Source organism: Prenolepis imparis, unplaced genomic scaffold, assembly GCF_030444845.1.
Source record: "Prenolepis imparis isolate NDT839.2.m4 unplaced genomic scaffold, iyPreImpa1.0 SCAF_9, whole genome shotgun sequence".
Taxonomy (NCBI): Eukaryota; Metazoa; Arthropoda; class Insecta; order Hymenoptera; family Formicidae; genus Prenolepis; species Prenolepis imparis.
In genome coordinates this window covers 11,478,991-11,493,517 of record NW_028141167.1, presented here as the reverse complement: position 1 = coordinate 11,493,517, position 14,527 = coordinate 11,478,991, and the positions used below count along the sequence as shown (strand labels likewise).

The window sequence follows — 14,527 nt, the reverse complement described above, 5'->3', positions numbered from 1 at the left end:
TTTGTGAACAACGTTGTAAATTATTCAAATGCGATTTCTAAGTGATTTGATGCGTTTGCAATATAGGGCGTGACAGATTCGTTTTTTACCAAATGATACGCACATCTGCTACTCTGACGCTCACAATACGCTTATAACAGGACATCAGCACTCGGATAATCCAATATTTCAGTCAAGAACACTTCACTCGGAAGGCTATTATTGCAACGATATCTATCGTTGTTGTCGTGTATTTAAAAAAAATTATTTAATGGAAATAAAAGATATGTATTTAATTATAACTAGAATAAAAATATTCTCGAGGGAATACTTTCTGAACGGAAATATTTATAAGTAATATTTATAAGTAATTAAAATAATTATAACAATTTAACATTTTCATCTTGCTTTGTTTCAAGATATCTTTAATTAATAACAGCTTTAAAAAAATGTTTTTAAATTACAATTCTATATACCTATGTATAACATGTGATAGTTTTAAACATTTTTAATTTTTGGATTTTTCCTTAATTTTTTAAATTCTAGTTTTGTATTAAATGGAATTGTTTCTTATGAAATTAATTTTATTTTATAATTATTATTAGAAGTTTAAAATTCGTTTTATACTTTGGTTGAAATTTTAGAATAAAGCTTTTAAAGAAATTTGTTTGTTATAACTTAAAATAACGTAAAATAATTTTATCAGAACGGGGAAAAACGGATAGCATAGCGAAGATTTCTCAGCGGAATTGGATCAACTCTGTGAATACAAGTTTGCAAAAAAGTTTAAATAACTTTTTTGATATTAAATATGATCTTGTTTGTTGTGCCCACTCCATTAAAGCACAAATTTAATCTTGAATATAGATACGTATTCTTAACATTTTACAAGGCTTATAAATTCATAGATCATAGATTTAATTGTCATGTTCTATAAAATAAAAATAAAAAGCAGAAATAAAAATATAAGTATTTAATATAAGAAGAAAAGAAACACACACACACACACACATTTTTTACCTGTTCTACTTCGATAACATCCTCATTGTCTTCGAGATTCGTTGAATAATGCGATACTTCTGCAACAGACAAGAAAAATGCATAAAAATTTTTTCATATATTTCTTATTATATCAGGCATACAAAGTTATGATATATACAAAAAAAATCGTAATTTTTAGAATATAAATTCTTATAATATAAGCCTTACGTATTAAAAGTTAAAAACACGACACTCATATTTATAATTAGAACAACACAAGCGCGCGCATCATTCTTCGGTTTTATGTTAAAAAAAATGATATTTAAAAAAAATAATATAAAGTTTGTTTAAACTCTAGTAATATTTTTTCACAGAAATTAGCTGATTAAAGCGTTAATTTGCTAATTAAATTTTAAAATAATAATATGTTAAAAAACTAAAATAGTAATATGCGTTGTAAATAATATATTCTAATATCTTATTCTCGATTAATATTTTTTGACAGAAATCAGCTGATAATTGTCAAAAATATTAACATATTTAAAAAATTAATTAGTAAATTAACACTTTAATCAGCTGATTTCTGTAAAAAAATATTAATAAAGCGAAAATATGCTAATTAAATATTTTAGCTTACATATTTATATTGTGTATGTTATAATGCGAATTATTTTGTTTTCAGATCTATGTATGCTGTGTACAACTCCGCTATTCTACGTATCGGTGAGTGAGAAATTGTGTTTATCTTATAACATTTCTATAGCGATAATGGGGGGTATATAATATGTTGAAAATATTAAAATAATATATTTTAAATAATACGTTATAACATCTTATCCGCGATTAATTCTTTTTTGACAAAAATCAGCTGATATAATTGTCAAAAATATTAATCGAATTTAAAATATTATAACATCTCCCTTTCTTAAAAAAGGCATGTTAAGGCAATTATCGCAAGTATTGTTGCATCTTTTCCGCGATGCTGATTCACTGTTTCGATTCGCATTGTGCATTTTCGTAGCATCGAGAGGCTGTCATCGCGAGGGTTAGTAGTTTAACATTATAAATTAAATAAAATAATATGTGTTATAATACTTTATCCGCGATTAATATTTTTTGACAGAAATCAGCTGATAACTATCAAAAATATTAATCGAGTTTAAAGTATTATAACATATTATTTAAAACTAATATTATTATTTTATTTATATAGAAGGAGGTTTGTAATGACGACCAAAAACTGGACTAAATTGAATTCATTTATTAGATAAAATTCATAACGTTTCGACCTTAGGTTTAGGTCATTATCAAATGTGAAAGTCAGATGTATTATTTACGGTGTCAAATGAAATGCCATTATATAAATGGTATATGCGATGTTAGGATAGTTAATAATAAATATAATACGTGCGTCTTATGACATGACTAATCAATAACTATGATAGTTACTGATTAGTCATGTCATAAGACACACGTATTATATTTATTATTAACTATCCTAACATCGCATATACCATTTATATAATGGCATTTCATTTGACACCGTAAATAATACATCTGACTTTCACATTTGATAATGACCTAAACCTAAGGTCGAAACGTTATGAATTTTATCTAATAAATGAATTCAATTTAGTCCAGTTTTTGGTCGTCATTACAAACCTCCTTCTATATTCTTTACGACTGGCGAATTAAAAAAAAATATATTTATATTATTTTTTAAAAAAATATATATTATTATTATTATTTTATTTAATTTTATTTTGAACAAACTGCTAACCCTTGCGATGACAGCCTCTCGATGCTACGAATATAACGCACAATGCAAATCGAAACAGTAGTTTATCAGCATCGCGGAAAAACGACAACAATAAACTTCGATATATGCGAGTATCGACTTTACATATCTTTTTTCGAAAAAGAAGATAATATAAATAACACAATATTGAAATTAAAGAATATATATAGCAAGAAAATGAAAAAATACACGCACACATATATAAATATAAATTACAAGATTAAAATATATGACATGAAATATATTGTATATATATATATATATATATATACACACGCATTACTGTTAACGCTATGGTTACTATATTACTTGTTTTAAGTAAGTAGTAAGTATAATAAGTTGATACAACCAAAAGAGAAAGAGAAAATGTGCTTATAAATATAAAATAAAATATCTAAATTAATATAAGTAATATAAGTAATTTTGTATAAAAACTTTTTCATGTTTCGCAAACTTAAAGAAATGTGATTTATGTCAGTCTTGCATTTAATTATACTACTACGTACAATAAATTCATTGGTTCTTCACAAGTTCGCCGGTTAATGATGGCACTCAGAGAAAAATTAAAATTACATTTTGTGGTTTTACGTCAGAAGCATGTACTAACGGTAGCTGGTATTCATAAAGCGGAAAAAAAGCGTAGCCCAACTTTAAAGCGTTGTACAGGATAAGGAATCCTTTGAGATAGAATACAAACTGCCTTTATTCTTACAACAACAGTAAATACCGTATCCTTTATTTCACTATGGAATTCTCACAATGCGAGATACGATTAAATCGTATTGCTTTCCGACATGCCCAACATTACGTATAATAATGTGAAAATCATTTACTTTGTGAGAGCATTATAACGTTAAAAAAATTAATCAGCATACTTCCGCCTCGTAAAACTTGCAATTTCTACGTCACGCTAGAAAGGACTTGTTTTTTAATTTTTTTTTCTCTTGCTTATTATAATCATAATTTATTTATATCTTTAGCGAAAATTTATGATTTTTTTTGCGTGTTTATTAAATATGAAAAATAAATCAGCTTTAAGTGATGCGTTTTATTTATATTCGCAGATCACAGAGTAATCGAGAAATACTGGAATAAAAATAACAAAATAATTTAATTTATCAATGGAATACTATTATAGTTAAGTAAATATATATAGCATCACTCTCCTGTTTTTATATTTTATGGCATCACTCTCTTGTTTTTATATTTTATAGAACAAGCTTTATATATCATATTAGAAGCATCTGGTCTGATATATGTATGATCATATATAACGCGATTTATTTATCATTTGCGAAAATCTATGCAATTTTCTGCAATCTGTTTATCGAACAAACTATATTTTCGAGCGACTTGTTTTACTCTTTACTTGTAGTATAATTTAAGCGACGAGATAACAAAATTGTTATCGGTTGTCCGGCGGAAAGCTCGGCGATAGAGTTCCACACAGTAGATAAGTAGCTTTATGGTCAGCCACATACGGCGCATATACGAAGCGCTCGTTCGTTAACACGCAATTTCATTTTTCATTCTTCGCAACTTTTTTTCTATGTGAATGTCAACGTTTTTTCAATGAAAGCGAACAAAGCCGGCTTTTCCGATGGCATGGTGCCATCGGAAAATAGGAAATGTATGCATAAGAAATATTCATGCGCGAGCAGAGCCGCATTTTTATGAGCCATGACCGCAAAATTTTAAGAATTTGGATAGAAATTTGATTGACGTAAAAAATTCGAATATAAATTAATTGAAAAAAAATTACGGATATATTGAATATTAATATTGACAGAAATGTCTTTTGATTGTGAAATTATTATATAAATTTATAATTTAATGAGTAAAAAATTACTCTATTAATTCTCTTTTAACATAATATTATATTGATTTTCAGATATAGAGAGTTATTACTTTTTAATTTATTTATATTATATAAAATATTGCTAGAATGAACAAACAAATAGATATAATATTGATATAACATTAATTTTCAAATAATTTAACAATCTACTAATATTAACAAAAAATTACTTTTTTGTAATTTTTTTCTAATTATACATATTACACATTTTGCTGACCGTCGAATTTTACTATAAATACAAATAATACAATAAATAAATAAATTATTACTTCTTTCTCTCTTTAATGAACTCTCAATAAACTACACAAAAAAAACTATGCTATTTTATTAATAAAATTAATAGTTATTATAAAATTTTAAAAATTATATAATAAATATAATATAATAAAAAAATTATTATTCTATCTCGTTTACTCACAATAAACCCGATTATCTAATCGTCACAATCTTATTTTGAAAACATTTACATTTATTGCATAGTTAGATGCATAGTTAGAAATATAATTAAAAAGCATAGTGTTTGTGTTGCGATTATTATAAATTCATTTGCGTCAGCCTTGCCAGTTCGACCTACATGTGGTTTTATGTAAATTAAGCTATGGACGCCGTCGCTCGTATCTGAATGATTATAATACTTGCAGGCTTTTTTTTTGTTGCGAGCACAATAAGAATTCTGGTATTATGCAGAAGTAGCTGAATAGCATTCATAAGAAAAAAAGCGATTCGTCGGTGAATATATGAATATTATGTTCTTTTTGCATAACGAATGCAGCTATCGATTTATTCTCGAGGATCTCGTTTGCAAATTGCTTACTAGTGGATATATTATCCGCGTGAACGATCTGTCTATTCCGAAAATAACACCCTAATAATTGCTATGTAGATTTATGAAAGACTTCACGCGAGACAGCTGCATCACGATGAATTGTTCTTTAATAATCAGTTGTGGTCGCGTAATATACGCAGAAAGTTGCGTGCACTATTATTCGACGTTATTGTCGTAACGATAGAAATGCAAATTATCTATATTTATAATAATCGAGTAATTATTATTGATAAACCGTAACGTATAGTGCCACACAAATGTAATTTCATCGCGTTTATTGTGTCGCGGTACAACTTGACGGGAAATTAATTAATTTTCCAAGTATACACGACCCGTATATTCTCGTTTGTTAACGAGATATTGATAAAATTATACGGAAAAATTTGTTGAGCAGTTATTCGCGATTTGTGGAAATGCAATATGAAAAGAAGAAAAAACACAATTGCCGGGCCAATATTTGTGATAAACCGCCTCTATTTTTGTAGCTGACGCACGTCAAAGCAACCATATGTTTGTCAAATTCATCTGCCTCTATTTTATCAAACTTAATATTTATTTTTACAGCGTTTAAATTTTGTTACAGTATAATTAAATCAACGCGTTGATTTGATATTATACTATATGAAACAATTTTGTCGAGAAAGGTACATATACATGATGTGTTTGAAGAATAAGCATATTATTTAATTCTAACAGTATTATATGCAATATTTTTTTATAATTTTAAATATTTTTATGCTTTGTATGTATGTGTCTAATATATAAAATAAAATTTTGTTCTCTATCGATAATTCGCTAAAAGTATTATTATCTTGCAATAGAAATATTCAAGAGACAAATTGAATAATTATATTTTATTTTTTATATTTGTATTATGATAAGAAGCTTTTAATGAATGAAGCTTTTGTGATAAATGAGAAAAAAGTAAAAATAATTGAAACTCATAAAAGCATGTTAAAACCCATTATACTGTTGGAAATAAATGATTGAACAATGATTTATTCCAATTCGTTATATAAAAAAATATAAACTTCTGTACTCTCAAGGATCTTTATATTTTAATATGTCTATTTTATTGAAAGAACTAACATTTATTAAGTCGATACACAAATCATATCTGCGTTTTGTACATTGCTAACGCATGCATTAAATAAAAGATTCTCTCTCGCAGAAGAGATTCTCTCTTCGATGTAACGTATTTCATCTCAAAAAAACTTGTTTCTTTTATAATTTATTTTTAACTTTCTGAAATATATATTACGATTAAATATTATAATAGAGAGATATTTTATGTTTCTCATTTGTGTAAAAAAATAATTACCCAGCTAAAGCTCTCTCTCTAAATAGAATTAATTATCGCAGAAATATAGAGACGTTTAATTCGCGAATATTATAGAGATTTCGGATTTTCTATAAATTCACCGTTTAATGCGACATTTCTCGCGTATTAGTGTCAGCATAATCCTAATTTACACAGTCAGCTTCATAATATATATGCATATGAGGTAGATACGTTTGACGATATATTTGTAAATCCTAATGATCGCGAATAATTCGCGAAAACCAGGTATTAGCATGTTTCACGAAATTACGCTCGTATGAAAAGGGATTACGCAAGTTGGACGGTGACCTCTCATACCATGCACAGTATTTCCGTGTAATTCCTTATTACGTGAATATATAAATATTATTTGTACACAGATATCTGTGCGTACATCGCCAATGCACAGTGTTGGTTAAAGAGATCTTTCTCTCTCGAACTTCGATATAGCGTGTTTACCCAAACTAGGGCAAATATGATTAAATGAAACGTTACTCTCTATAGGACTTAGGGCATTTCAGCATGCGTCCTTTCGCATCTGTAAATTCTCTCCAGCTCTACAAACACTAGCTCGCGGCGTAATGACAATGCGAGATAATACCAAATTAAAAGTTTGTTGAAGAAAGAATATCTTAAAAGACAACTTAAATATCTAGTTAAAAAAGCATGGTTGTGTTATATAACATAAATATTGGATAAATGTTTTTGAAGCGTTTTAATTATTAGTAGTAATTAAATTCTTAAATGCTTCGAAGTAATTAAATTCTAATTTCTCTTACAAGTTCATTAATTTTTATTATTGCCATATTATAAAGAAATGTTTTATAGAAATTTATTGTAAATGAAAGTATTAGACATGACACACACGTTCTAAAAGAAAATTAATTTTTAAATCTAAAGAAGAGCAAAGCATATTTGAAATAATAAATATGATAAAATATAATAATTAATTTTTTTCTTGTAAATTATATATATTAGAAACTTTAAAACGTTTTATTTTTTTCAATAATAAGACTTGCAACTCATTATAAACAAAATATATAATATCTTATTGAATATGACATATAATTGTAAATGTCATATAAGTGTATGACACATGATATACTCTATGATATAATAAAGTTAAATATACAATTAAATTTTGACATTTTACACAATATATGACAAGAAACGTGCTGTATAGTTCATTGAAGAGTGTATTGTAGTTTCGTAGTTGTGTCCATATTTTGATTCGATCGATCCACGTTCGCCGATTATTAGATTATTAGTCGTCGATGCATGACAATGCATAATTACAACCAGTTAACATGAAATTTAGGCAAATTGACCCGGATCATTGTCCGTTCACAATGTTCTCCTGTAACGAAGACACAAATCTCCGACGCGATCAATCGCTCACATACAATACATTATAGACGTATACAAAGGACGTATACGCGTTGGAATGCATCCAAGCACGTGTCTTGTACATTAATTCATAGAATGTGCATAGGAAAATGAACCGACAATATATTAAAAGTATAATATAAAGGCAATAGTAAAGATATATGTGGCTTATTAATGTCTACAAAGATGTATGTAGCTTATTAATGTCTGCATTAAGAAGGATTATACCCTATGAATCAGATAAGAACAAGTCATCTCTGATAGTTTCTTTCTTTCAAAAAGAAAAATTCAATTGTCGACGATCTAAAATATAAGTAAATATATAAATAAAAACAAATGAAAATTAAAATAAAAAAGATAATGTATATACGTAGCAAATAATTATTAATTTCTGAGTATTAAAAAATATCAACGAAAGAAATAGTCTACAGTCAATTTGCACATCGGTTTTTTTTTCAATCTGAACAGCATATTTAGAAAAGATTATTCAAACAATTCTCTCAAACAAATTTCTTCCGACAAAATCATTTCGTGCAAACATTGACAAATTAGTAAATTTAAAAAATTATTAATTACCTCGAAAATCGATTCTCGCGACCTTTTCGCCTTTGCACTTAAGACCTTGGAAATTTTTCAAGATAAGGACGAGCGACATTCTTGCACCGCTGCTAAGACACGATTACGGGAATTTGTTGAATACAGGACCTCGCGTCTAATTCTCGATGGTCGCTCTCGCGTGTCTGACGATATCGCTTATAATTCCATTCATCGAGAACGTTTTCGCGCCATTCATTGTGAGCTCTGATGCTGTTTAAATCGAAGAGACGAGCCTCGAGATTCGAGGACTCTATGTAACGAGGAATCCCTTCGTTGCTACGTGCGATATCGAACCAGGTAAAACGCTCGAGGCGACCAGCCAGGGGTCAAGGTGTAGGAGGAGCGGTCCCGAACCGCGAGATCTCAGACGCGTCACGTTTCAGTCACCTCTCGAAGGAGGAGCGCGACGTGGATGAGCGCGATCGTGCCTCCTGGAGGCTGACCCGTCGACTGCTGCGTCCTTACCGAGTTCGCACTTTAAACAACCCTCGCGAGTGTTCATCGGGGTACAATCGGCGCACGCGCCCCTGATGACGGATGCGTAGTGGTTGTTGTAGTCGACGTTCATCACTACCGCCATTCCCGCTAAAACCGGCACGGTTTTACACATCATACGGAACGTCGAACGTCATTAATGGATGACGTACACCTCTCGTACTTACTCGAATCGTCGTCGAATTAATTACGCGAATTTGATGCAAATTGCTTAAAACTCGGGAAAAATGAAACAATTATCGCGGGGATTTTTTAGATGTAACAAGAATAAATGATAAAAATACAGAGAAACATTTGTTAGGATCTTAGAAGAAATATCTGTAAACAATATATGTATATCTCAACACTAAAAATTCAAAATGAGTTTAAAGATTTAAAAGTATTCAAAATATTCACCTTTTAAATATTTTTACTTGTTCAATATTTACAATACGCATTAAGCATTTACATTATATGCTATAAAAAATATCAGATAGAATAGAAATTGTAAGAAGAGTTCAATGTATTTAGAAAAATATATAAATTTAGAATATACGATTAGATCTGTCCGTATCGCTTCATCTTGTGATTTATATTATTGGAAATATTACATGAACTTAAAATACACGCATAATTTAGTTTATGTTAAATAAAATATTTAACATAAACGTTTATTTTACATAAACGTATAGAGTATAAATTCATATAATACAATTAAATTGAAATTTTAGTTCAAAGATAAAAGGCAACTTTTCTGCAATATTGAAAGAAAATGAGTTTACTTTTATACTTTTTTTGTATAATATTCTCATTAAGAATGTAAACATCAAAGTATGCGTTTAAGTATGCATTACGCGATGCCTAAAGAATAAAAAAGAAAAGAAAGGGTAAGAAAAGGAAAAGATAAGAAAGGAACTTTACTACTTTATTAAGTATTTAAGAAAAAAAATTAAAAATTTTTATAATTATTATTATGCAATATTTTTTTATTCTTTAATTATATCCATATATGTAATTAGAAATAAGCAATTAAAGATGTCTGCCCCTTTTTGTTATATATAAGATACTAAATTAAAATTACATACATATATTTTTGTACTCTACAAAAATTTACATGCAGAAATCTTATGTTGCGATCAATCATATATGTATAATATATTCCATCAAACTATTGGGTTGTTCGGAAAGTCATTTCGTTTTTTTTGCATGAAAATTGTATGTGAAAAAAACGAAATGACTTTCCGAACAACCCAATACTTCCATCAAATGCTATCGTGCACATCTACATAAAAACAAGGTAAAATGTAATTGCAAGTTTTGTTACATTATAAAGGATGTGACACTTTCTGCGCACCGTACGACAAAATATCGTACAAATATGAGAGGTCAGTTGGGTCACTGCAATTTTATCAGAAAAACTGCGGATCGTTTACAAGTAAAAAGATGTTCCTGAGTTATTCTGGATTATCCTGGATTTATCCTAGATATTTCTTATTAAAATATGCACATATCACGCAAAAATAGGAAGACTTAAGATCAGCGCAAAAATATCATAAATTGTATTAATATAATACAATTGAAAAAATATTAATAATATAACAATATATTTATCAATATTGATTGATAAATTGATCAATGTATCAATATTCAATGTATCAATAAAATTACTTTCGTTTTTTTATACTGAATTCCAATGCACGAAATTATTCCGAAATTATATCATAATTTGCACATACAAAAATTCCATTTGTGTTATTTTTCAACAAAATATATTCATGATAATTTATTCTGATATGTCTTCCAAAAATGTAAATTTTATGTTTAATTTTTTTCTGCTGTAATTATTCTATTAATATGTGTATATATATATACATATATCAAATTCTGTATAATTAAAATTGATGAAATAATATGTACAAATGTAATATCTGGTAAAATTAAAATTGACGATAATTCTGCAACCATTTTTTGATCTGCAATCATTGTGAAATATTTAAATTATTTAACTCAATCGCAATTATCTATCTGAAAGTCTAATAAAAAAAAGTTCGAAAAATATACATATATTTAGAGCTATCAAATTAATCGGATCGAACTATTAGCATTTTTATTTGGCATGATTTTCTGCATTCGTTTCTGCGATTATAAATTATATCCTCAATTTTTGTCACATGGAATGTATTATGAAATGTATTATTCTGTACTTTTAATATTTCTGCATATTTAATGTCTTAGGCCATTATACTTTAGTCTTGTGCTATTGAACGTTCAAATTTTCATAGACGTGGAACGTAGAAACCCCTTTGGAGTCTAAAATATTTAATCTCTGAAAATCTCAGCTTCTCAAAGCGACAGACTTTCAGTTTCTTAAACTTTTAAACTTGAAATTGACGATATACTCAATTTTTTTTATGTTTCTTAAACAATACAATTGTTTGAAGAGTTATAAAGAAATATTTTTATTTTTTATGTTTCTTTTAGAAATTCTTTATACGTGCCTTGAGCTTTTATTTCGAGCTTTTATTCTAAGCCTCGTTTTTTCCCTCTTTTTATCTCTCAGCTCTGAGTAAATGTTATATTCACCAAAACCTTCGTTTTTTACGAGCTCTTAACCGTAAGACTATAATTCTTCATAAAAGAGTACCGTTTCATTTATATCACGTGTGTGACCAATTACACCTCTGTTCATATATAGCGTAACGCGCGCAATGTGAATATTTCCTCGACTTATTTAAAAGGTAATATTTCATACGTGCAGGAATGTGAAATAATGTTGATGCGTGGAATAAAATTTGTTGGTCAGGAATAGCGTTTAAAAGACCTCGAAGAAAAATTGACACTTTTTTCGGCAGTAATTGAGAGTGTGCCTAACAAATAGAAAATAAAATTCGTAAATATCACCCTCAGGACTCACGTATTAACGTATCTCCAGATGCGATTTTTATATACTATTCGCGATTGAAAGTGAGAATGAAATAGAAAAATGATATCTTGTACTTCGACCGACATACAGCTGCTGTTGCCTGTTTTCTGAAGGGAATGTGAAGGGTGGATCAATAATAGAATGGGGGTTGGCTGGGATTTCTCAGCGCCATCCCTCTATATTACGTAGAACTAACTGTTGCTTCATTCTTTACCCCTTTCTCCATTGTTGAGCTTTAATATTGCTATTTCATTTAAGTTTATTTCCATTTTTCAAATAAAAATAGCTTCGATGACTTTACGAAGTGATTACTTTCGATTTTATATTTTATGACTCTAATAATCTTCCATTTTTAGATACATATGTATTTACATATACATATGTATAATGAGAAAAAATCCACGTGCATATTAAAAAATATATAAATATTTAAAGTATATTAAAATATATGAAGAACCAGTTTTTAAACTCATATACTAAATCTATATATAAAAAACGAACCGTAGCTTACAGAAGACCAAGAGAATAATTAGTAGATTATATTATCGGATTATTATCGTCGAATGTGCGTAATTAAATCATATATATTGTTGTAAGATAATTTTTACATATTTCAGAAAAGAAAATTGTGTTGTTCAGAATACGATGTAGTTGTCTAAAAAAAAAATTAATAGCAAAGACGCTTTTAAATTCTGTAATTCCTGTTTTCATAGTAGATATCACACTTTATAATTTTAAATTTAGTTTATTCATTTAAAAACTGGAAAATTTACTTCTACGATTTTATCTTGAAAAAACCTGAAAAGAGCAATTTATAGGTTGACCTATATATCTAGCAGCGTGAATGTTACAATATGCTTTAGGTTGGTTACAATTAAAGGTAAAAAGATAAAATATTTTAAAGATATCAACATTTTTTGAGACTTCTATTATCAATAATAATTTTAACAACATCGCAATAAAAGTAATAATAAGAAGAATTTATTAATAAGAAAATATTTATCTTTTTAATTAATTTGTATGTTGGTAATGTTTAACTAATAAAATTATCTAAGAAAATACTTTTTTCTTTCTTATTTTAATTGTACTTTTGTTTATTGCGAGCAACGCAAATTACTATTCTCTTTTGTCTTGCTATATATATTTCTTTAAAGTATATGTTAATCATGGAGTTGATTTAAGATAAGCTCATAAATTTGCACTATCGCTGACTATACATAAATTTTGCTTTACATGCCAGGAACAACGGCAACCGTTCATTATCGTGTTATCAATGCAAATAGCTTTATACAATTAACTTTGTTGCATAATGCTCCGATAAATACTAAAAAATACAACATGTATAAATTAAAATTGTCTTGTATATAACATAATGTTTTGATTTTATACAGTAGTGTAAAAATGGAGTTTTTTATATACACAAGATGTCTCAAATATATAAACCATCTTTTACATTTCAATTTGAAATGTGATTATTTCTTAAGGAAAATATTTCGGCTCTAAAATTTATCAAATTCACGTATAAAAGATGGCTACTAGATCTCTGGAAAATGCAGCTCTAATAGATAGAAACATATAAATTTTACTATATTTTACCAAAATTATTGTAAAATTTATCTATCCCCTGTAGAGACATTTTAAACATTTATTATGTTTATTAGACTATGTATGGTTTAAAGCTGGATATCACTGCTGCACATAGGTATTTTGTAACAGTATAGTGAGTACAGAACATCCTAAATGAATTATACACGGGAACAGTTCTGTGTGCGTTAGTTGACATTCCTTTGTACTCTAAGAAAAGCATCGATTGAGGTCAGAGATATCTTGGAAAGTCGTATCTGGGAAATTGAATGAATTCTTAAATCCCGATATAGAGTTTATAGCTGGCGTTCGATGATATATCGATCGGAGTCTTCAAACGATCAAAGACAAAAATACATTTGTCCTTGGAAACTCTAGCTATAAAGAAGACAGGAAGGCTCTTTTATTGCGTCACACTCGATACAAACACATTTTAACTATCCCTCCTATGAGATTTCATGTCAAAATTCCTTATAATAGAAAAAAACCCACTTTAGGCGATTTATAATTCTCGACACAATAAGATTCGAAACATACAGATTTCAATTTTTAGATCATTTCTTCCGTTATAAATTTTTATGGACAATATTTAAAGAATGTTTTCTATAAATGTATAATATATACATATGCAATATATACAATAATAAACGATATAAATGAACGGCAAATTTATATAGAATTTTCAATTCACAAGACATAAAAAGTGAGATGTATATTTTTATTCGTATATTTAAAATATTAATAATGTACATATGTGTGATAAATCACATGTATTATACTTGATTTTGATGGATTTCTCT

General features: G+C 28.0%; 1 protein-coding gene across 3 annotated transcripts in view; it reads right to left on the bottom strand.

The window, feature by feature from the left end:
* LOC145940160 (otoferlin) overlaps nt 1-9,211 on the bottom strand; it is a 39,819-nt gene extending 30,608 nt beyond the window's left edge. For all 3 annotated transcript variants that reach the window (XM_083045070.1, XM_083045071.1, XM_083045072.1), the window contains exons 1-2: nt 8,726-9,211; nt 1,000-1,058 (exon numbers count right to left, since the gene is read on the bottom strand). In XM_083045070.1, coding sequence (XP_082901196.1) covers nt 1,000-1,058; nt 8,726-8,804 — 138 coding nt within the window. In that variant the 5' untranslated portion in view covers nt 8,805-9,211. The remainder of the gene's footprint in view (nt 1-999; nt 1,059-8,725) is intronic.
* Between the last annotated feature and the right edge of the window lie 5,316 nt (nt 9,212-14,527).